This window comes from Tripterygium wilfordii, chromosome 7 (assembly GCF_013401445.1).
Source record: "Tripterygium wilfordii isolate XIE 37 chromosome 7, ASM1340144v1, whole genome shotgun sequence".
In the NCBI taxonomy this organism is placed as follows: domain Eukaryota; kingdom Viridiplantae; phylum Streptophyta; class Magnoliopsida; order Celastrales; family Celastraceae; genus Tripterygium; species Tripterygium wilfordii.
Genome location: NC_052238.1, coordinates 5,730,645 through 5,754,541, shown reverse-complemented (window position 1 = coordinate 5,754,541; position 23,897 = coordinate 5,730,645). Strand labels below are relative to the sequence as shown.

At 36.1% G+C, this 23,897-nt stretch overlaps 2 protein-coding genes and 1 pseudogene across 2 annotated transcripts; all 3 read left to right on the top strand.

Moving 5' to 3' along the window:
- The first annotated feature begins 5,883 nt into the window (after window positions 1–5,883).
- LOC120002004 (alpha/beta hydrolase domain-containing protein 17B-like) lies at window positions 5,884–9,140 on the top strand. Its single transcript, XM_038850533.1, has 6 exons — window positions 5,884–6,465; window positions 6,570–6,606; window positions 7,268–7,504; window positions 7,623–7,670; window positions 7,826–8,265; window positions 8,363–9,140. Exons 1-6 carry the CDS (start codon window positions 6,164–6,166, stop codon window positions 8,433–8,435), a joined length of 1,137 nt encoding a protein of 378 aa, XP_038706461.1. The 5' UTR covers window positions 5,884–6,163; the 3' UTR covers window positions 8,436–9,140.
- A 137-nt stretch (window positions 9,141–9,277) lies between these two features.
- On the top strand, window positions 9,278–16,241 carry LOC120002001 (heat shock protein 90-5, chloroplastic-like). The gene is made up of 19 exons (XM_038850532.1): window positions 9,278–9,660; window positions 9,974–10,047; window positions 10,154–10,279; window positions 10,372–10,465; window positions 10,577–10,660; window positions 10,761–10,904; window positions 11,279–11,395; window positions 11,773–11,820; window positions 11,907–11,987; window positions 12,105–12,209; window positions 12,286–12,426; window positions 13,192–13,284; window positions 13,501–13,578; window positions 13,669–13,923; window positions 14,314–14,416; window positions 14,545–14,719; window positions 14,839–14,944; window positions 15,640–15,729; window positions 15,813–16,241. Exons 1-19 carry the CDS (start codon window positions 9,391–9,393, stop codon window positions 16,014–16,016), a joined length of 2,388 nt encoding a protein of 795 aa, XP_038706460.1. The 5' UTR covers window positions 9,278–9,390; the 3' UTR covers window positions 16,017–16,241.
- A 113-nt stretch (window positions 16,242–16,354) lies between these two features.
- LOC120002002 lies at window positions 16,355–22,580 on the top strand (annotated as a pseudogene).
- The last annotated feature ends 1,317 nt before the right edge of the window (window positions 22,581–23,897 follow it).

The window sequence follows — 23,897 nt, the reverse complement described above, 5'->3', positions numbered from 1 at the left end:
TTTTGGAGATATATATATAGTTTTAAAAATTGATGCTGAAGAAGACATGAGTTTTGTTCATGTCATAAGCAACTATTTAGGACAAGGATTGCGTTGGAATTTTGTCCATGCTTGACTGAGAAAGCAAGAAGATCTTAGAGCATAATGAATACTGATCTTGTATCTTATTTTACAGGATGAAACATTCAAAATTTCAACAAAAGTAACCACAACAATCCCTCTATATGACAGAAGCGGACCCACTTTTTCTCATGATGTTACAATGCTCTGCTAAAGGTAGAGGAGCACTGTAGCTCTTGTAAGCAATTTTTTAATATTAAACTCTTTGATAGACAGTTTTTTAATATTAAGTGATAGGAGTCGTTGTCGAACCGTATTCTATCCAATTTTTTTACTTTTGTTTGACCTAAATTTATTTAATTATAAACAACATTTATTGTTTTATATTTGTATTTTGTATTGAACATAAACCTTAAAACACTAAGTTTCTTTCTAAAAAAAATATAAATTTATTGATAATTAAGTGTAAGCAACATTGTATTTTCACAATTTTTTATATTAAAGTAATAAGAGCATATGATATTGTGAAATATATATATAATATTTTTAATATTTAAAAAATAAAATATCTTGCAAAAAATATATATAATATTTTTAATATTTAAAAAATAAAATATCTTGTGAAATATATATCTAATATTTTTAATATTTAAAAAATAAAATATCTTGTGAAATATATATTTAATATTTTTTATCTTTATTTTATATATTATTTTGTTAAAAAATGATATTGTTAAAAATATATTTGTTATTGTATAATGTAATCGATAAAAATTAAACATAAAAGATTTAAACTTGATTGGAGAAATGAATATTTTAAGTTATAGAGGATGGTTTAGCGGAGTTGCTGTGGAGTGTTTTTGAATTGTGATTCTGTAAAACTGTAAAATGACTCATTTACTGTATTTTACATAATCTATTAAAAGGAGTTATTGTGGGTTCTCTTTAAGTCCCCAACAGGCCAACAGAGGAACATCATACGTTGGGGTCCCACTATTACTTAATTTACTTTAAACTTTAACAAACATTAATTAATTATTATTAATCTAGTATAAAATTCCATCTGCTGCCTCTTCATATCATTGACGGGTCAATACTCAATAGCACACTTGCATACTAGGAGTGGCCAAAAAAAAGAGGAAAGGTTTCGAGTGGATTTTGGGTCGGACAATATCAAGGGTTTTCAAAATATTTATATATACGAGATGCTAAATCATATTGGATTTTGGACGTAGTTTATTGACTAAATCTTGGTTGTCCGATTTGTTCAAATACAGAACAAGTTTTTCTTAAAAAAAAAAAAAGAAATACAAAACAAGTTAATAATGACCTAAATTACAATATAAGTCAATAACATCAAATAATCTCAAGTTTCAAATCAGTTTGCTCCGTACAATCACTATATGCCATCAATGGATCTCTATATGATTTGAATCATGAGGAGATACATCAATTATATGTCCAAAATTCAAGTCTGTGTTTATTTAAACCAGTCAAAATTTTTGTATTTGAACTCAAATTTCAGACATATGACATTACAACTGATATCCAAACTTGGTTTAATCTAAATTGAACAATTTCGATCATTTGGACCGGACAAAATTTTGTCATCCCTTAGGACCCTTACGTACTAGGTTGAGGACCCAATTACTAGGCCGTTTTCTCTTAGGTCTGGCCCAATAGATTTACATAACTGTCCAAGCCCGTGCCGGCCATGGCCCACGGACCTACAATCATGTGTAAACAAATCATTTTTGAGCATTCAAAATTGTATATATTCTTCAGTTCAGACAATTCAACATCAATTAATTAACACAAGAGATGTCTAGTTCAAGATACAGAACTATGAAAGCAGGAATTACGTACGTACTTATGATAAGTTTGATAGTTGATCAGTTATTTAATTAATTAGTTATTCTTAGGTGGGTGGTGAGTAGGCAAATGGTAATCCTTACTCAAAACCTCCATCATATTCATCATCATCATTTGAAAAATGACCAATATTACTATGATTATTTTTGCATTTAACTTTTGATCCCTTCATAACTTGATTGTCATATTTCCCCCTCCCAACTCTTTGGAACCCGCCGCCGCTTCGACTGCATCGATGATACCGGGTTCTCCTTCTCTAGCTTCTTCATCACCTTTTGAGTTGGCAACATTTTTCTTCCTCCATTTTTGTTGCTTATAAGAGTAGCCATTGTTGCCATCTCATCATCATTGATATTCAAATCTCCCTAATAATAACCACACAAATTGACAAATATATTATCTATTATGATTTCTTCGCTAATTGGGAAGGGCAACCCCACTAGGGTTTGGAGCTTCGACGAATGTTAGTATTATGTTGAAGAGGCAATGCATGTGATAACGTGTGACCGAAGGTACGTGGGTTTGCGATTATTTGCCGCCATGCAATCTACGAGACCAAACTTAATCATTATTAATTCAATTACTAAGATTTGTCTCTAAAACCTAGCTAGCTAGCTAGGGTTTCTATGACTATAATGGGCTACTGTTCCCAATATGTTTTGAACAGAGAATATATATGTATATATATACATATTATTTTCCGATTAAGGGATCTCATTACTTGTATCAAAATTCACCATTTTTATGAATAATATTTATTTTAATTAGTTATTTTTAGAGTGTAGGAAGATTTGAACCTTCAACTCTCTTGCGAAATTCTAAGGAAATTTAAGATTATAAATCTACTTAGAAACTGCAAGAATTTCTCAAGAGGCAGTAGTCATGATGACGTTAGTTAAGACAATAACTTCTGCTTCAAATTTCAAATGATCGATCTTTGAACAAAAAATCCCATTATCATGGCTCTTAAGATATTAGAGAAGACATGAAATTTCTCCTAATTTCTGTCGTCCCCTCTAAACCCTAATTTCTCTCATCATGAGTCTACAATCCTCTACAACTTTCAACATATATGCATCATGCATGTGTATAGTATTTAGCATAGTTACATTTTTTTCAAAAAAAAAAAAAGATATATGGGATTTTGTCTATGATTAAATCCCAAGTTCAATGCTTGTACAATGATGAATTCAAGACCAATAAGGAAAAGAAGAGTAGAAGACTTGTTGCTTAAGACAGAGTGGAGAAAATATTGGAGGCCGGGTCTTTTGCTTGATTGGAATTATGTTTTGTTTGACTCTAAGTCATTGAAAGGAAATAAAATCACTTGAGACAAATTAAGTGGTGCAGCAAAGGAAGCTTTACGTGATTGAACTGAAAAGTCAAAGGGAGACAAATACGGTTGAAGGAAATCATAGAGCAGGGAGGAGTCCTTAGGGTTCTCGAATTAGGACAAGCTACACTATATATAGACATGACCAGCCACCTTTAGAAGACACTGAATTCTCTACAGCTCTTTTGACGCAAGAAGAGCAAGTGAAGACTTCGTCCCAACTTTCCAACTGTCTCTTGTGTTTTGGTTCTCTTGAATTATAGGATTCTTTGCTTTAGTTTGCTTGTATTATAATATAAGGAACTAATCTTGTTGCTAGGACTCTAATGTAGCCGAGCTATGAATATTCTATAATTTTGGTTATACTAATTCATAGTTATTATTTTCATGTTGAGTATCTATTGGTGTGTTTAATGCTTTTAAATACCTGATCAATATTTGAATGTTATGTTGTGATCAATTATTTGAATGATTTGTTGTTCTAAACTGAGACTGGAAGGAGATGTTTAGATTTATGCTTCTGACAATAGATACCATAAGTTGCATGAACCATAAGAATATAGGGGCATGGTATGTGTGGTTGCTACATGATTATCCATAGAGCTTAATGGATTTTTGTTAGTTGAATTCTAGTGTTAGGAATAACAAGAATTGTTAGTAAAAGTACTTTCAATATAACGAGGAATAGAGTATTGAATATGTTAGAAAAATCAACTGTCAACATGGATAATAATTATAGTTAGTTTACCAAAAGAGTAGAGTAGGATTAGTGATGGTGAAATTAGATGCCCTAGTACTCTTTCTCTTGATTTCAAGTTACCGACTTTTAATTGCTCACGTTTTAATTTTTAGTTGCTAGTTATAGTTTAATTACAAAACCAATTTTCAATTATTCAAATAGAATTTAGGGTCAATCATAATTGGTACTTAGTGAATTTCAATCAATCTCCGTGGAAAACGATCTTACTTATTATTATTACTATTGTGCGAATCGTACGCTTGCGAATTTTCGCAATAAACATCTATAAATTTTGTCTCTGTCCTGCACACACCAGATAATTACCAGACCCAGAAAGTGAGTTCATAAAAATTAGAACGTGACATTGATATGTTTTTTTATGTTGTAAGTGTTGAGGCCTGTATGATATATAAATTATTCACGAGCACCATGCAAGGAAAAAGTTTTGGGAATGGCTCTACATGCGTGTAATAGTTAGCGTTGATTGGAACTCATAACCTTATTACTTGTTTGGAGGATACATCAAGGGCGGAGGGAGGGGGACTACACTAGGCTGCAGCCCCCATCCCCACCCCTGAGACATACACACACCACAACATATATATACAACTAATATATATATATTAATAAGTGAATATATATATGTTTGTATATTTTTTAGTAAGTGAATATATGTGTGTGTATATCGTAAGTTCATTTCAAAACTCTCAACTCTCGATAAATCTAAATGTCTAATTAACTGAACATGTGCTATCAGTTAAATAGATGTAATATTGTAAATAGCTCTAAATTTTTTTTCTAAGGACCCCGTCAACTTCTAACCGTCCCCTCTAACAACAATTTCTGGCTCTGCCTTTGGGTATATGTTTAATTTAATCAAATTCTTATAATAGTTAGCCTATTACTATTAGATTGAATTGGTAATTTAAGATGGTATAACTACTCAAAAAGATTTCAAATTTCAATTTCATTATTGTGTGATATATCCAATGACGATGATCCACCTCCTCATTTTAAATTATTTGAAGGTCAAGGGGAGAAAAAAGTAAAAATAAAGAAAGATTGCAGGCAATTATTTTATATATCTTTCATTTGAATAGTGGTTGAATCTATATATGTAATCATGTAATGTCCACTTCTCCTTCACGCCTTCTTTTTTGCTCTTGCCATTGATTTTAGGGGACATGAGTCCCACCCTTCATCATTAATATGCTTTTGCTAGAGCTCTCTCAAATGTAATGGTCAAATTAAAATAATTATCAAGAGAGGGCTCAAATGATGAATAAGGATTAAAAAAAAAGAGGGCATAAATATCTAGGAAATATTCATAAACCTTTTGTGGATGCTATTTCCGGTAATGGAGGAGGTGAAATGAATATGAATATGTTGAGATAAAACCATGAGAAGAGGGTAAGAAAATCCATAATGATACCCTATAGTGGACAATACATGGATGCAAGAAATTAACATCCACACCCTTTAACAGTTGACCTTTGACAGAGAGGGGTATTCGCTGCAGTCCCCTAATTTGAGAGTCAATCCGTACATAGTTTGGAGGCAAATAATAAATAAGCCAAAAGTTTCAAATGATTTGCTAAAAAGAAAGTCAAATTAGTATATTAAGATTTTAAATTTTGGAATTTTTTTTTTTAAAGTTAATTTAATCAGGTGCAACTGTTTCTTAAAGAATATTTTGTGAGCTTGGCACTCAAATTAAATCCAACGGCCACAAATCATTCTCAGACCAGTAAATGATAGATGTCAAGATCTCATACATCCTTAGTATCCAGTCAAAAGAGGCGCCCCATTAAAAGGATGCCATAACATATATGACAGAAATACATTCTTAACTCTTCAGGCGCCTAAATTCACTCCCATTTTAAATGACCCACAAAAATTCCTTCCTTTAATTTTGTTCTTTCCTTGTCTGCTATTCCTCAACAAAATTTTCTCAAGAACCAAACAAGAAAAGGAAAAAAAAACTAGAATTCCCCATCACTCCATACTCTTTGCTCTTCTCACACATCTAATCAGTCGCTCTTCTCTTCAAAGTTCTGACTGACACCCAAAACCAAGTTTAATGGCTACAAACTAATGTATGGCTAGTTGAAGTCATCTTGCATTTCATTTCTGGGCTTACTTTATTGTTGGGGATCATTATGGGGGCTTCAACGTCATCTATGGCGGCGAAGTTTGCATTTTTTCCGCCAAATCCTCCGACGTATAACGTAGTTGTGGATGAAGCAAGTGGGAAATTGAAGATCTCTGATGTGCATCAGAGGGATGAAGTGGATGTATTGAAGCTGTGCACAAAGAAAGGGAATGAGATTGTTGCAGTGTATGTCAAGAACCCATCTGCTTCATTGACTCTGCTTTACTCTCATGGCAATGCTGCTGATCTTGGCCAGATGTATCATATTTTCACTGAGCTTAGTCTTCATCTTAATGTCAACCTTATGGGGTTAGTTTTAATTTGGTTCATACACTAATAATGCCTTTCTTTGATTGAGATTTATTTTATAGGAGCCCTCGATGATTAAATGCGACTTTTCTTGTGTTATGTAGGTATGATTACTCTGGTTATGGACAGTCATCTGGAAAGGTAATTTCCTTGTGTTGTAAATTTCTCATTTTAATACTGTTTCTGCTTATTTTTAGACTGTTATTGAATAGGGAAAACAAAGAAGTTAAAGCAGTAAGAGATAAGCAATGAAAAATTAAACCTTAATCATCTAATGTTATGATGAATATTAGTGAATAATGGTGCTACTTGAGTTTTTTTTGGTAATCAAAAACGATACCATACAAGCTTGTCCTTTGGATATCCGATATAGTACTAAATTCGGACAGTCAGACCCGCGCGTGTAGAATTTTCCCACATGATAACAGGGTAAGTTGGGGGCCGAAGCCCAGTGCGTGACCACGAGGGTATTGCTCTTAGTGGGGATCAAACTCAAGACCTTCCGAGTCCATACAGTTTGGCCTCCGAGAAATTTACCAATTAGGCTATCACCCAAGTAGTTTCATTGTTAGTGTGATTTGTAAAAGAATTCTAAGAGCAAAATAAAATCTCAATCCACATATAGCAGTTCCAATCGTAAGCAACAGTTACATAAGCTGGAGACCATAGATTTCACATTTGATGCTTGCAATGAAGTCTATGATTACTACATTTCAACTTGTTATATTGATAGTTTAGTATGATTTCTACTGTTAATTTTACTAGCTGCAGAAGTTTATCTGATGCATGGTTTATGAATTAGCCAAGTGAGCAGGACACATATGCTGACATTGAGGCTGCTTATAAATGCCTAGAAGAAAAGTATGGAGCAAGAGAGGAAGACATCATATTGTATGGACAATCTGTTGGGAGTGGACCTGTTCTGGACTTGGCATACCATTTGCCTCAATTAAGGGCTGTGATACTTCACAGTCCAATCCTGTCCGGCCTTCGAGTCATGTATCCTGTGAAGCGCACATTCTGGTTTGACATTTACAAGGTTATATAAGTTCCCTGCAGTTTGTTCTTGCCAGACAACAACAAAAGCTCCATTCCTTTTTCTTGTTTGAGATTGTCTCATTTGACTTAAAAGCACCATTTGCCTATTTTTGATGCAGAATATAGATAAGATTCCACTCGTCAGTTGTCCGGTGCTGGTAATTCATGTGAGTGTTTCTATCTACTTCAATCAAAGTATTCATCAAGCATTAGTAGCATAATTGTTGGTTGTCTTCAATCATGCTCAAATTGATTCGAGACTGGTTCGGCTAAAGAATGTGATAGTAAACATTGTGTCCGAAAATGTTGTTGGTGATTTCAGGGAACTGAAGATGAAGTGGTGGATATTTCTCATGGTAAGCAGCTATGGGAGCTTTGTAAAGAGAAGTATGAACCATTGTGGGTTAAAGGAGGAAACCACTGCAATCTGGAACTCTATCCAGAGTACTTGAAGCATCTCAGGAAGTTCATATCAGCCATCGAGAAGCTTCCACGTCGTGAAACTCTAGCAGTAGAAAATGCTGATCAGTCTGAGCATCCTTTGAACCCCACTGAATCTAGTTCCAGGTCAAGCACAGACCACAGAGAGAAGGGTAGGCCAAGTACTGGGCAGAGAGAAAAATCTTGGCCAAGCACAGAAAATAGAGAGAAATCAAGAGCTAGTACTGATAGAAAAGAGAAGCCAAGAAAGAGCATCAGTCGCTCAACAAAAGCAAGGAACAGCACAGATCAACCAGAGAAAGCTAGGAACAGCTTCGACCGGTTAGTTGAACACTCTAAATGATCCCTTTTCAGACAAAATAAATTACCATTTTTTTCATTGTGATTGTGTGTTGATTACCAGAACTTGTACTGGCAGGTTGGGAGAGATGGTGAGATCTGTTGGATTGTGCAATGTTGATTGTTTGAAACAAACAGCCTTGGAGGCCTGAGGAATGAAGGAAACGTAATCCGGTTATGATTTTTTTCCCCACCAGTTTGTTTGGATTGTGCAATGTTGTTGATAGTGATACCCAATCAACTGAGATTTACAACCCCTTTCTCACAGAATTTCTTTCAAATTCCTTGTTTTCCCTGTGTTAGTCTGAATTAATTTAACTCATTTAATAAGCCATTTCAAAAGGTTCCATCACATTTCCAATACATTGCATATCAGTAAGGTCTGGAGCTGAGGCTTCTGAATTTTGCCAATGTTGAGAAATTGTAGCCTCTGGACTATCCAGGTGTAAGAAAATTCATCACTAGTACTTTTGTCATTTTGGTGCTTGACTAGAACTGGAAGAAAATTCAGGACTATTGTGCCTCAAGCTACAAGTAAACCTGGTGCAGCATATTCTGTGAGTTTTGACACAGGGCATGCATCTGTGTCAAGATGAGTGACAAGAAGAGGTTCCTGGGAATGGACTGGATTTGTTGAAAGAAAACTCTACTTCATGTAAGGGACTGCTTACAGTCCTGCTATATCTATATGTATCCATATGTTGATCAAGATTGGTTTTATTGGAGATCCATTTTGTGGAAAAAGAACTAAGGATGAGATGATAATTGCTGTATCAGACTATCAATTCATCCAAAGAGACTAAACTGTTGGGTAATATAGATTCAGTCATTCAAGCCACTTTGTGTTTTTTTTTTTAGGTGTGAGAAATAATAGAAGGAATTTTTGTAAAATAATTTTTAAAACAATATGGATATGGTCATATGGTTGCTGAAATGGCATCATTTAGGCCTTACGATTCCATACAAATAGCTCCAAAAGCTTCCAAGTAGTTCCAAAACAAAAATTGTTCTAGAACCCTCTTCATCCGCCCTTAAGGCTTAAACCCCCCTCCGAGGGTTTTTCCAACTTTCACTTTCTCCAGGGCTTTGGTTTAGGGTTTGGCTTCAATGGCTCCAGTTCTTAGCAGAAGCGTCACAGCTGCCTCTCTGGTCTCGCTTCCTTCTTCGACACCTTTCTCACTGAAACACGCCAACAGGGCCTTCAATCTCAGAAGCGCTCATCTGCCGCAAAGCAACCTCAGGAAGGGATTTTGTTCTAGTGGACTCAAGTGGAAGTTCGATAAGCGAAATGACAGATTCACTGTCCGATGCGACACGGCTGTGGCTGAAAAAGAGGCCGCCGATGCTTCCGGGGAGAAGTTCGAGTACCAAGCCGAGGTGGGTTTCCTTTATTTCCCCTAGAAAATTAGGGGTTTTATGGATTGCATGGATCGTTCAAGGAATTTGTACACCCTGTTTCGTTGGCATGAAATTAATATATGATTAATGATTTTATACTATCCAAATTGAATAAAAGCTATCACTTTATGCCTTTATGGCATGATTGAAAAGAAACCGTGACAGTCTTTGCAGGTTTTCTCTGACATGCTCCAATGGTAATATATATTTGAGCAATTTTCTCTTAGTTAAGTATGGAGTTTATTTATTGATAAGATTTAGACACATAAGTTGAGAAATTTTTTCATTTCAGGTTAGTCGCCTGATGGATTTGATAGTTCACAGCTTATACAGCCATAAGGAGGTTTTCCTTCGGGAGCTCGTAAGGTATAGTTCTCTTTGATATTGTTGATGATGCTGAATTTCTGTTACATGCCATCTAATTATCTTTAGCTTTTAGTAATGCTTTAACTTGATTCTATCTATGTCCCAGCAATGCAAGTGATGCGTTGGATAAATTGAGATTCTCAAGTGTGACCGATCCCTCTCTTCTTGGAGATGCTAGTGAGCTAGAGATACGCATCAAGCCGGATCAAGACAATGGGACCATCACTATAACGTGAGCTTAGAGTGATTCGATTTGTCTGCATTAAATTCATGCATCACAAACAATATATATGTTACTTGAACTGTCTATTGCTGCCTTTGCAGTGATACTGGCATTGGCATGACAAAGGAAGAGCTCATTGACTGTCTTGGAACCATTGCCCAGAGTGGTACTTCAAAATTTTTGAAGGCTCTTAAGGTATGTCTCTCTTGAGTATATGGAAACACTATTTTTTTTGATAGTCTTTTCTTAAGATGTTCTAGTTTTTTAAAGTTGATGATTAGAAGTTATATTTTGGAATTTGTATAGGAAAATAAGGATGTTGGTGCAGACAACGGCTTGATCGGTCAATTTGGTGTTGGGTTCTATTCTGCTTTTCTTGTCGCGGAGAAGGTGCTATGGAATTTTCATAATTTGTAATTCCTGGGCTTGTACTGATGCTTTTGGCATTAGTTGCTGATATAGCTTATTCTTATTCTTCATGTGCAACCAGGTTGTCGTCTCTACAAAAAGCCCACGATCGGACAAACAGTATGTTTGGGAAGCGGCAGCTGATAGCAGCTCTTATTTAATTAGGGAAGAGACCAATCCTGACAAGATCCTACGTCGTGGAACGCAAATCACTCTTTATCTTAGGGTACTTTAGTTTTCTTTTTTTTTTCGTCTCTAGCAATCAGGATAACTTTGCAGGCCTCTTTGCGTATAATAACCAAAAAATTAGCAAAAAAGTCTTTGAAGATTTATGAACCTGTTGCTTATCTGTCATTCCTTGTCAAGTTTCCATGTTTATTAAATTTATGTGTAATATGGAGTGAATGAGGAGTTCTGGGATATATGCTGTGAATTTGACAGCTATATATTATCATGTGCGCACACACACACAAGCATGTAGGTTTACCACAACCTTTTTTTTTTTTCTCCTTAACATAAATAGCTGTTCTGGGGGCTTCAGATTTTGTAGTTTATATGCGATAAACAAAGCTGACTGATATATTGGTACATCTCTTGCAGGAGGATGACAAGTATGAATTTGCAGAACCAACAAGAATCCAGAATTTGGTGAAGAATTACTCACAGTTTGTTTCTTTCCCCATCTATACATGGCAAGAAAAATCAAGAACAGTGGAGGTGAGGATATATAGAACAGAATACGTAGGTTGCTCTTTTTCATTTAATTTTTGTTAACTTTTCCTTTATGATAATGACCGCTCACATATTTGACTCAAATTCACCTTTGGTATCAAATTCGATGTTCGAGAATATTTATCACTCTGTTCTTCAGAAAGGGAAAGAATATTTATCATGTTGTTCTTGTCGTGTGACACCCAAGAATCATGATTACAATGCACTTGCTGCATTTTTTTTATACTTAAAAGCAAATTTTGCGTGGAGATGCTCATGCACTTTTTTTATTTATAATTCTATTATTGTATTTTAGAATCTGTCTCTGTCCTCCCTAATATCACACTTGGAAGTGGTTTTCACCGATTTGGAACTTTGAGCAGGTAGAAGAGGAGGAAGAACCGAAAGAAGGGGAAGAAGGGAAGGAAGAGGTAATTTCACATTCCTGATTGTTGGCTAGATTTTACTTACTCCTCGTGTCTATGGTTGGTTGATCAGGCTTGTTCTTGGTTTTAAGGGTGAGAAGAAGAAGAAGAAGACTACTAAAACAGAAAAGTATTGGGACTGGGAATTGGCCAATGAAACAAAACCAATCTGGGTGAGTATAAGTGCTATCTGCTCCACAAATATTTCTTTTGTTATTTTAACTATATGCTTTGGCTTGGATATTTTTATTTTATTTTATTTTTGTTCATGTTTTTATGCTCTTCTTCAGATGCGGATTCCCAAGGAAGTTGAAAAAGAGGAGTATCAGGAGTTTTACAAGAAGACATTCAATGAATTCTTGGATCCACTTGCGTACACACATTTCACGACTGAGGTACTGAAAGTTTTGCAGTTGTGCACATTGACTGCATAATTAGTGGAAGTAACACCCTGTTTTGAGAACTTTGCAGGGTGAGGTGGAATTTAGGAGTGTTCTCTATGTTCCTGGAATGGGTCCTCTTAACAATGAGGATGTTGTGAATCCAAAAACAAAGAATATACGGCTGTATGTGAAGCGGATATTTATCTCAGATGATTTTGATGGCGAGCTGGTAAGTGTGGCAATTATAACTTAAGAATAGTAATGGATTTGCTCTTTTACTTGTGGATAGCTTAATGTTAGTGAACGCTCTGTAAAATTTGCTACATGATTCAGTTGGAAATGGTATTCGTAATTTGTAGCTCATTGAGATAGGACCGTATATGAGCACCATTAAATAGATAACCAATTAACCATTATCTGCCACGTTAATTTTTCATTATTATTTAGAAACCTTGAAATAGTATTTGTCGAAACTAAAAGTATGTTTGAGAATTTTCACAAGATGACAATACGAATAAAGCTACATCTTTAAAAGAGAAAAGTGCAACTATAACTCTTGCCTGTGGCTAATCCCTGTACCTTTGGTGGGCACTTCCTTGCCGCCTTCAAAATATATTTCTTTTTTTATGTTTGCTGCACAAAAAATAAAAAAAAGAACAACAGAGGAAGGGATGGTATATGCTTGATGTTCTTGACTGGCCTGTCAAAATGTAGTACACGACAGAGCCATTGGAGGACTAGACAGCAGGATGGAGTATAACATGCAGAGATGTGTTCCCTTTATTATTCATCTGGAAGGAAGCAATTGATTTGTCTTCAATTTTATCCAAGATCGTGGAAAAAAGCTAAATAGTATATTATCGATTTGGTGTATACGATGCAAATGGGAAATGGATGTGTTGTGAGGAGTTGAATGATCAATTTTTTATTCATTGCTATACAAAATTTTATACTTGGACTTACGTTAATTGATTTTTCGGCAAATCTTTTGCAGTTTCCACGATACTTGAGCTTTGTTAAGGGCGTGGTGGACTCGAATGATCTTCCTCTTAATGTTTCTCGGGAGATTCTTCAAGAAAGTCGAATTGTAAGGCTCATTTTTTTTCATTGTTTGTAATTGTAGTTGAGTCGAAATTAACTTATGTACGTAGAAATTGACATAGATACATGCAGGCATGTGGACACTGCAAAAAATTTGATTATTAAAGAAGTTGCATGCAAAATTATGAATGAAGCTAGTTGGCCTTTCTTGCTTGCTTGAAAGTTTCTATGGGAATATGAGACTTTTTAAAAATATTTTCAGGTGAGAATTATGCGGAAGAGGCTGGTCAGGAAATCATTTGACATGATTCAAGAGATCTCTGAAAATGAGAATAAAGAGGTGCTAAAGAATATAATGATTTTCGTTTTCTTGTTCCACTAACAATTTGTTTGTGAACTTAGCATATGGTTAACTTGATTACATTTACAGGATTACAAAAAATTCTGGGAGAACTTTGGCAGGTTTATTAAATTAGGATGCGTTGAAGACTCTGGAAATCACAAGCGCATAGCACCACTTTTGCGGTTTTATACTTCCAAAAGTGAAGAGGAACTTACTAGTTTAGATGATTATGTGGAAAATATGGGTGAGAACCAAAAGGCTATCTATTACCTAGCAACAGACAGCTTGAAGAGTGCCAAAACTGCTCCATTTTTGGAGAAATTGGTTCAGAAAGATATTGAGGTATTAAACTGTTGGACTTCCATACTGTTATTATGCCATGGAATATCAATGTTTGAGCTGTAGAAGATTCTTAGACCAACCTTTTTGAATCAAGTAAAATAACGGATGTAGATTCAACATTGAATAAGTGATTAATATGCAAGTTTTTTGAATAGAATCCGCAATCACTATCGAATTAGTGAGAAAAGAGTATTCATATTGGAGTATTGGCTAACGTCTTGGTTAATGGATCTACATGGCCAAGAGACTTTCTTATTGTTGATGTGATTATCTACAATTCTACATTTCAATTTGATTTTTTATTTTCTTCCTTCCGAAACTAATCTTAGTGTATCGATTGCATTTTCTCCTTGTGTTACTAATTTAATTTTTTATGTTTCTGTATTATAGGTCCTCTATCTAATTGATCCTATTGACGAAGTTGCCATCCAGAATCTACAGACATACAAAGAGAAAAAATTTGTTGACATCAGCAAGGAAGATCTTGAACTTGGTTAGTGCCTTGGTTATTTAAATCCGTTGAGATGAAGATGGCTGTAACCTGTGGACTTTATGCTTTGATATCTGCTTTTCTTGCAATCTCTCCTGTGCATCTTCTGATCAGATGTGTGGATATTCCAGGTGACGAGGATGAGGTCAAAGAACGGGAGACTAAACAAGAATATAATCTTCTCTGTGATTGGATAAAGCAGCAACTTGGTGACAAGGTGGCTAAAGTTCAAGTTTCTAAACGTCTAAGCTCGTCACCATGTGTGCTTGTTTCTGGCAAGTTTGGATGGTCTGCAAATATGGAGAGGTAATGATGGTCTTTAAATAATTAGAATAGAAATTAAACTTCTTTTTTGTTCTTTTTTTGAATTGTAAAATAAAACACTTAATTTTCATTTTTTTAATTTTTTTAATTCCTTCCTTTAGGCTGATGAAAGCACAGGCTCTTGGAGATACTTCAAGTTTGGAGTTCATGAAGGGAAGGAGAATATTAGAGATAAATCCAGATCATCCCATCGTCAAAGACTTAAATGTAAGATTAATCTTACTCAAATGTTAGCCATACTCAATGCTAATTCCAATTATATCCTTATTTGTGTATAATGCTAACCACTAGATTGCCAAGTTAAAATTGTCTGAAGAGATATCACTCCAAACCCCACACCCTTTCTGTGAAAAGAAAAGGAAAAAAGGAAGAGAGAGAGGGGGATGGGGGAGGTGATAGCGTTTAAAACGCAGGAAATCTGATATGAACATCTTCAATACGAATGAACATCTTCAACATGCCATATTGATGTTTTAAAGAAAAATCATCAGCTTGCAAGCCTGAGCAGTGTCTCTCCACGTGATTATTTGATTATAGGTATCTGATAAGATGCGTGTAGTTAGCAAGTAGCGACTGTGGCTACAAAATTTTTTATCCAGTGTGATTAGACTATTTATGCGGGGATCTCGTGAAGTTCTATGATATCCTGGCTACTTGTATTGGATTGCTTGTAAAAGCTGCAATATGCGATTATGTGGCAATGCAATGAAGGTAAACCAGATACAATTTTTCACAAGCAATATGCAGAGAAGGCCATTAGAAAATATAAGTCTTGTTGGTGATGAAATACTGGGGATAGTTGAAGCCACGATAGCAAGTTGATTGTGTACATAGGTGGAAGTCCCAAAATTGCTTGTTACTACTAGTACTAATGTTTTTGTTTTTGGCTATTATCTGTGCAGGCTGCCTGTAGGAATGCTCCGGACAGCAGTGATGCCAAGAGAGCTATCGATCTTTTATACGACACTGCATTAATCTCTAGCGGATTTTCAGTAAGAACAGTGCAATTTCTTTTAAATTTGAGCAGTTTTAGGTTTGAGTATGGTAGCTCATTTACTATGCTTTGATCATGCAGCCTGATAGCCCTGCTGAGTTGGGTGGCAAGATATACGAGATGATGGCCATGGCACTTGGCGGCAGATGGGGTAGAACGGAGGGTGATGAGGCCGAGGCGCAGGAAGGTACTGCTGCTGCCACGAAGGCTGATGCAAGCACCTCAGAAGCAGAAGTAATCGAACCATCAGAAGTTCGGGCAGAGAGTGATCCTTGGCAGGATTAACTCACTCTTGACCTCTATTAGGAAATTTTGGATTTATTTACTTAAGACGGGATCGATTAGCAAGAGAACAGGATAGAATTAAACTATTAAAGTGAATGGAGAAAGAATGCAGTGGTGCCGATGATGCAAAATGTTGGTCTTGCAGACGAATGTCTGTCATCTGGCATTGTTTTCATAAACAATTTTTCAAAACACAATAAGATTCTTCGGTGCTTCTCCGTGCTATTTAGTTTTGTTTTAATCGAGTTTAAAATTGATTTTGGTGGTTTGAATGAACCCAACCAGACCAATTTGGAAGAAGAAATTAACGTAAGGGATTATGTTTGAATTTATGTTAAGAAAAGCGCAGAGAGAAAAACATTGGAAAATCTCTTGCCGGGTCAACCCGATTGTAGCAACAACAACAAAAAGAAAAAGAAAAGAGCGAATGGAGAGGACGAAGGTTTAGGGAGGGTTTTAAGTTGGCGGCTACGCCCCGCTTCTTCACTCTCCTCATCCAACACACCAACGGCAACGCAGATCCCCACAGTTTTCAATCTTTCAGTCGCTTCAATCGACTCTCACTTTCTTTCCCTTTTCTTCTTCCCTTTCCGGGAAAAACCGAAGGAGATTTAGATAACCTTATTCTCCCTCCTCGGGTACAAGTTCAGGTAGCTGAACCTCCAGCCAATCAAAACCATACTCCGCTCTTAGTATGTGGAGAAACTTGGCCAAGCAAGCTTCATCCAAAAATATCAGATTTTCTTCAAATTCCATGAATTTCACATCAGGTTCCAATTTTGCCGACAAAATAAGACCACCAGAGGCATGCACCGGCCCTCAGTATTGTACCCCACTTCTGGGTTTTCCCCGAATTGGTGCATTATGCAATCAAAAAGTCAAATTGGATAGATACAGTTTTATTGATTCCAGTAACAGTTTTGGTGTCTCTTTTTCCTTTAATTGTATGAGGAGGAGATATGGTAGTGTTACGGAGGCAATTGTTTCGACGGATGAGGATTATTCGGGGTCTGAAGAGATTCAAGAGTTGATAGAAGAAATGAACAAAGAGGACAAAAGGGGGTCGCAGCATTTTAAGGACCCAAAGAAGATGGTGGCTGGTATAGGGATAGGGAAATACTATGTGTTAAGGAAGAAGCAGATAAAGATGGAGACAGAGGCATGGGAGACGGCGGCAAAGGAGTACCAGGGGCTGCTTACAGATATGTGTGAGCACAAGCTAGCACCCAATTTGCCAGATGTGAAGTCCTTGTTTCTTGGCTGGTTTGAGCCATTGCGTGATGTAATTGTTGCAGAGCAGGAGTTGTGCGGGGAAAAGAATACAAGACTCTCTCACGCTCCATATTTTAATAAGTTGCCCGCAGATATGATGGCAGTTATCACCATGCATAAGTTGATGGGATTGCTGATGACTACTACTGGAGAAAGTGGTAGTATTAGAGTGGTGCAAGCTGCTTGCCAGATAGGTGAAGCTATTGATCACGAGGTGGGTCAAATTTTAGTTTTACTGTTTCCCTGATGATAATATGTGCCTCAAACTTGCATCTTGTGATGAGTTTAGTTGATCTGTAGTTTGTGCTCAGCAAATTAGGTCGAAGCACAGTTCTTTGTCCTCTGTTTTAAGTTTATGATACTTAGCTCCCTCCACTTCCGAGGTCCTCTGCTTTAAAATTTGTTAAACTGTTTCATTGTAGTTCTATACATATATATTTCCATTATTGGGAATTAAATATTTGATCTGTACAAAATGGTGAATATTTTGTCATCTCAGAGGACCCAGACATATTGCTTGATGGGCAATTTTGAGGAAGTTTTTTACAACTTTGAACTTTGACATTTTTATTCCATTGGCATTATCATGTCAATTTGGCAATTCTGTTAGAAAAGTTTGTTTTCTTTGCAGCAATCCATCTCAAAGGCTTGGCATCTTATAGAATCTCATAAGTGATTTAATGTTTGATTATTATTTGATGTTAGTGAAAGATTATCTGCTAGACTTCCTTTAACCTGTTCATACTTGTATTGTTCGTGTTAGGTCTTGCCTATAATGCTTCAAACTTAGGGGATAGAATGAAGAAAAGCAATAGATGGGTATATAACTTTTGTATGATAACACATGCATTGTCCGTGGTGCTGCGTGAAGAAATCAACGCTATCTTCATTAAGGATGCATGTTCGATTTGATAACAAGTCATAAGGAACTAGTTTTACCCTAAGCACCTTTCCTTGTCAGCACCGGCTACATATGGGTGCTTAAACCTTTTAATAAAATGGTGATCGCTGTCTGACTCTTTATCCGACCATACGATGTCGATTAATTTGGTATTTACAAACTGTCCTCTTTTTTTTGTCCCTATAAACCTTGTGAGATTGCTTTTCATCTGTACTATGTTGTTGAACTTGTGACATATTCACTTTTGACCACAAATTGTCTTTTTGATGCCTGAGTGTGTACATCATATATCTTTTTTCTTTTCAAATGCTTATGTCTTTGAAGTTGGTTGTTTGAATGTCTCTTTGTTTTAGTGTCAGCATGTGTACTTGAGTAGGCTGTTGGTAATTAGTTGTTTACCTTATATGTGCGAGAGAAGTTAGTGTCTTTGGATATAATTTATTGTGTTTATAAAATTCTGCAAAAGGTTTATACAGTTGATTGAATTAGCAGGTATCTTACATTATTTATGAATTAGGCAAGGATCCATTGGTTTTTGGAGAAGACAAAGAAGAAAAAGAACACTGCAGATAAGCATCCTGAAGATGAACTTGATATCTAAACCGATGATCAAGAAAAACAAACTAAACAGCAGGATAAACTGAGGAGAAAAGGTACAACACTGATTAAAAAGCAAAAGGTCCATCAAGTAAGGAAAATTGTGAAGGAACTGGATGATTCTAAACCATGGGGTCAGGAAGCTCATGCTAAGGTATGGAAATCAGCTGGTGGCTAATCTAGAAGTTGATCTTGAAGCTAATTTTTTTTTCCTTCACTTTTTGGCTTTTTTAGGCTGACATCTGTACTTCCAGGTTGGCTGCCGTCTAATTCAGTTGTTGATAGAAACAGCACACATACAGCCTCCAGTTGATCAGATAGGAGATGGTCCACCTGATATTCGCCCTGCATTTGTACATACCCATAAGGCTGTGGCCAAAGAAGGACCGTGAGTAATTTTGTGATTCTATTTACTTTGATCTCACCTTGCCCACCCTTTTCTTCTTTCTCGTTCTCCCTTACTCTCATTTTTGTAATTCCTATTTCAATGGTAGTAGAATTAGCAGGAGATATGGTGTTATCGAATGTGACCCACTAGTTCGCAAAGGCCTTGAGCGAACCGTAAGTAAAATGTCATCCTCATAGCTATTTATATCACTTTTTAATTAATGTTGATTTTATTTTACGGTTAACGGATGCATATACAGCTAATAACATCTTTTTGTTATTTTTTTTCCTCCTACATAAGTGTAACAACACAGTTTAGTGTTGGTAACATGATGGTTGATAAATAATTGTTACGGAAGTGGGAATCCAAACAAACAATAACTTAATTTCTTTTTTGATTATGAAACTAACAAGAAACCATCTGGATATATATATTCGATGACTGGGTTATTTATATTGTCATCAAATAAAAGACTAAAAAAGTTTAGGTTCCCTAGATTTTGCTCATATACCTAAATATTGCCATATTTAAGTCCTTGAAACTCCTTAAATGATTTTTATTCATTATTTAATTCTTTTGGTTTATTTGTTGTTCACAATACTTATTTTCTTTGGCTCAATGTTTTTGTTACTGAAAAAGAATTTGCTGTTGCAGTTATTTCTTTTAGTTGCACTCTACTTGATATTGGGCATAAGGGGAATACTGATTTCTGTACCAACAGGCTAGGCACATGATCATTCCTTACATGCTGATGTTGGTGCCTCCCTTAAACTGGACCAGGTATAGAATTCAAGATTTCAACTCCTTACTATTGAGATTCATATCCTTTGTCAGGATTTTAGATCTTTCACTTCTGTTGCATGGCTTAGTTTTTTACTTAGAGGCATATGACCATTTTGAAAAAATATTTAATGTAGAAGAATAATTTGTTTTTGAGTAAGTAGGTGCAGAAGGATAAATGAAAGTGGAAATATCCATAGCTTCAAAGAGAGAATGAATATCAATTACAGTTTCTGTTGAAAAACTAAGTTATGGGTTTAAGCCAACTACCGAGGACTATTCCCAGTTTATTTATTCTCCTCAAGGCCCCTTTTGTTCCTCTCCAACCACTTGTTTCACTATCAAGCTCCTTGCTGAAAGATTCGACTCTAACTCATGATACCAAATGTTCTGAGTCCAGGTGCAAAGAAGATGGAGATGATTAACAATTTGTTATTTTATCTTTCAAACGTAGCATTAATTAACCAGTATCTTACTTTCACTTATAAGTTGTTGATTTCCATTATTCTTCCAAGAATATTGAAAGTTGTTTTCATATGTTGCATGATCAGACTTTCTTGTTTATGAATATTTTTGATCTCGTTGAAGTGTTTTTTTGAAGAAAGCTATTGAAATTTGAATCCTCTAGGTTGTACCCTTTTTAAGTGATTAAAGTGGAAATTTATTGCTGGGAACCGAGACCCCGCCCTGACAAAACAAGTCAGTATGAAAACAAAAGTACGATTCATCAGGTTGTTCTAGTACATTGCGGGCCCTACTTTCATGATGGACAGAGAAAGACGATGTCTAATTGTTGAACCATTTGTCCAAAGCTTTGACGATCCGAGTCTCTGCACCATACCATCAAATACTTTCTTTTAGGTTGTACTCTTGTTTCGTGCTCTTGATCATCTCCAGTGCTCGGTGTGGTATCCACCAATTGCATTGATATTTGTTTGATAGATGATGTGGCTGCAACTTGTCTGCAGCCGAACAATAGTTTTGTGAAACAAGTAACAAAGAGCATCATTTCCTTTTAGTGAACATGACAATATTTTTCAGGTATGACCGAGGTGCTTACTTGTTTTTGCCTTCGTATTTCATGCGAACACATGGAGCAAAACAGCAACGCGATGCAATTAAAAGGAGTCTAAAGCAGCACTTGGAGCCTATTTTTGAGGTTCTAGATCAACATCATGATTCTCCAGCTCTTCCTTCTTTTTTTTTTTTTTTTTTGTTGTTCAACGGGTATGGGGATTTAAATTCCCGCCCTTAGGCAGGGTTATGAGGAGCTTGACCACCTTAACTAGTGATGCTCCTCCTTGTTTTTCCGTGTTTAGTATAATACATTTTCTCAAAAACATTTGAGAAATGTGGTGCTTTGCAATTTTCTTCTGGTCAATTTTATCTTGTGATCTGTAAGAATGACCCCAAGTTTTCTTTATATCAGGCCCTTGATACACTTGGAAGTACCAAATGGAGACTAAATAAAAAGGTGCTTGGAGTAATTGACAGGATATGGGCTGGTGGAGGTTGTCTTGCTGGCTTAGTGGACCATGAAGATGTGGGTTAGATATAAATAATAGGAATTTTATTTTCCTTTACTTTGTGTATTTGCATTCTTTTAGAAACATAGTTTGTGAAGATTTTTTGTTCCAATTACCACTTCACAACTCTCCATTTCAGCAAAATGACCGTGGTTTAAATTGACGAATATTAGTTTGTATTTTATGCGTATTTTTATGCAGGTTCCCCTTCCAGAGGAGCCGGACACTGAAGATGATTCGGAAATTCGCAAATTGAAGTGGAATGTTAAAAATGTTAAAAAGGAGAACCGTGAGAGACACTCACAGAGGTGTGATATAGAACTTAAACTTGAGGTAAGAAGCTTACTTCCTTGGTGGGAACTGGAAATTGCTTGAAGTTGCCATGTGCTGTGTCAACCACAATGCTAATTGTGTTCAACTGGGGAGCAGGTGGCTCGAAAAATGAAGGATGAAGAAGGCTTCTACTACCCTCACAACGTTGATTTCCGGGGTCGTGCATACCCCATGCACCCATATTTAAACCATCTTGGCTCTGATTTGTGCCGAGGGATCCTGGAGTTTGCAGAGGGACGCCCTCTTGGGAAGTCTGGCATCCAGTGGCTGAAGATACATTTGGCAAATCTGTATGGTGGTGGTGTGGATAAGTCATCTCATGGTGGTCGAATAGCATTTATAGAGAATCATCTGGATGATATCTTTGACTCAGCAGACAGACCTCTTGAAGGAAGGCGCTAGTGGTTGGGAGCTGAGGACCCTTTTCAATGCTTGGCAGCATGTATCAATCTCTCAGAAGCATTGATTGGGAGCTGAGGACCCTTTTCAATGCTTGGCAGCATGTATCAATCTCTCAGAAGCATTGAGAAGCCCATCTCCAGAGACCATCATATCACATAGGCCAGTCCACCAGGTACATTTTCTTGTGCCGGTCCTAGGTTTCATTGTAAAAAATTGTTTTAGCCAAGTAACGAATCTGCAAGTATGACTTCTAGTAGAAAGGAACTCCAACCTTATTCTATTAAACATTTGGGATTTGAATTTTCACATTTTTTTGGAGAACTTCCAATATGAATTTGAAACAGATCAAGTAGTCTGGAGTTGAATCTGAGAGACTTTTGCCTTCATAAAGTTGTTTACTTAACTTGGCAATTGTACACCTAAAGAAAAAAATATTATTTCCAAGTTGCTGTGTGTGCGCTTGGAATAAGAAGGAAGGAGAGTTTGGAGCATTGGAGGTGCAGCTTGCATGTGTTTGATCTATCAAGACTATCATGAATTAATGGTGTATTCTCATTGATTTTCCCTTGCCGGTTTTTGAAGTTAAATGGAAACATGTAATCCAGTTATAAAACAATACACAATATGTAAACTCTGTTGAATCTCGTCCATTTTCTTTTTGTTCTTTCTTTTCTTAGGATGGTTCTTGCAATGGATTGCAACACTATGCGGCCCTTGGAAGGGACAAGGTAATGGACCTTCTCTTCATTGTCTATAAAATAGTTCCATGAGCTAATATCTAGATAAATCTGTCTTATGTGATTGGAAGACCTGCAGCGAGCTGATTATAGCATTAACAGATTTGCTGCAGGGAGTATGAGGAATATTGAGTGTATCGATATTTAAGGGTATCTAACTTATCAGTATAATGAGTAGCATAATACTTCTTGTAACATTGCCAAACTGATTACATTGATGCATAAATTTTGACTTATTAATTAAACTACTCATTTCTTTTGTTAATTGGGAGCATCAGCGGTAAATCTAGTTGCAGGAGATAAACCTGCTGATGTTTACTCAAATATTGCTGCCAGGTAACTGCCTCTCTCTCTCTCTCTCTGTGTGTATCTGTGTGTGTGTGTCTCCACAGTGATATGAGGTTTGTGAAGTTTGACATACAAAACAGTTTTTTGTTAAGAAATAAGGCCAAAAGGCATATATTTCACGGGGCATGGCAGCGCATAATGAATAGAAAAGTTGCGGAAAAGGTTTATTTCCTGATTTGAGTCATGAAAAAGGCTTATATCCATATCTATTGGAAGGATATAGATCTATAAATGTCAAAACCTGTCTTCTGTTCTATGTCCTCAGGTCTGAGAAATGAGAATCTATTGAACAAGAGACGAGAGGACAATTACTGCGCCTATGTGTTGTGATAAAAACCAAAACTTGGCCATGTAGCAGTGGGAAGTAATTGTTCTGAAAAGTAAGAGTGAGTAATTGGCTATCGTAAGAATGGTTCTAAAATTGGCTTAGATCTGTCAGTGAGCAACTTTGTTCAAGTTACTCCAACATTTTGGTCAAGCAATTTTGCACTTTGCCAACATTTTTAAGATGGTGCCAAATAACTAATCTTGTGATCAGATGTTGTTGCCACAATTATATGGAGGCAACAACTTTGGTTATTCATCTAATCAAAGTTT

What these genes read in the sequence shown, in the direction of transcription:
- LOC120002004 (XM_038850533.1), top strand. Translation starts at nt 6,164, where the DNA reads ATGGGGGCTTCAACGTCATCTATGGCGGCGAAGTTTGCATTTTTTCCG. An exon ending in ATGGACAGTCATCTGGAAAG is followed by an intron (nt 6,607 to 7,267) that starts GTAATTTCCTTG and finishes TTTATGAATTAG; the next exon opens with CCAAGTGAGCAGGACACATA. An exon ending in TCTGGTTTGACATTTACAAG is followed by an intron (nt 7,505 to 7,622) that starts GTTATATAAGTT and finishes TTTTTGATGCAG; the next exon opens with AATATAGATAAGATTCCACT.
- LOC120002001 (XM_038850532.1), top strand. Translation starts at nt 9,391, where the DNA reads ATGGCTCCAGTTCTTAGCAGAAGCGTCACAGCTGCCTCTCTGGTCTCG. An exon ending in AATTTTTGAAGGCTCTTAAG is followed by an intron (nt 10,466 to 10,576) that starts GTATGTCTCTCT and finishes GAATTTGTATAG; the next exon opens with GAAAATAAGGATGTTGGTGC. An exon ending in TTCTTCAAGAAAGTCGAATT is followed by an intron (nt 13,285 to 13,500) that starts GTAAGGCTCATT and finishes AAATATTTTCAG; the next exon opens with GTGAGAATTATGCGGAAGAG.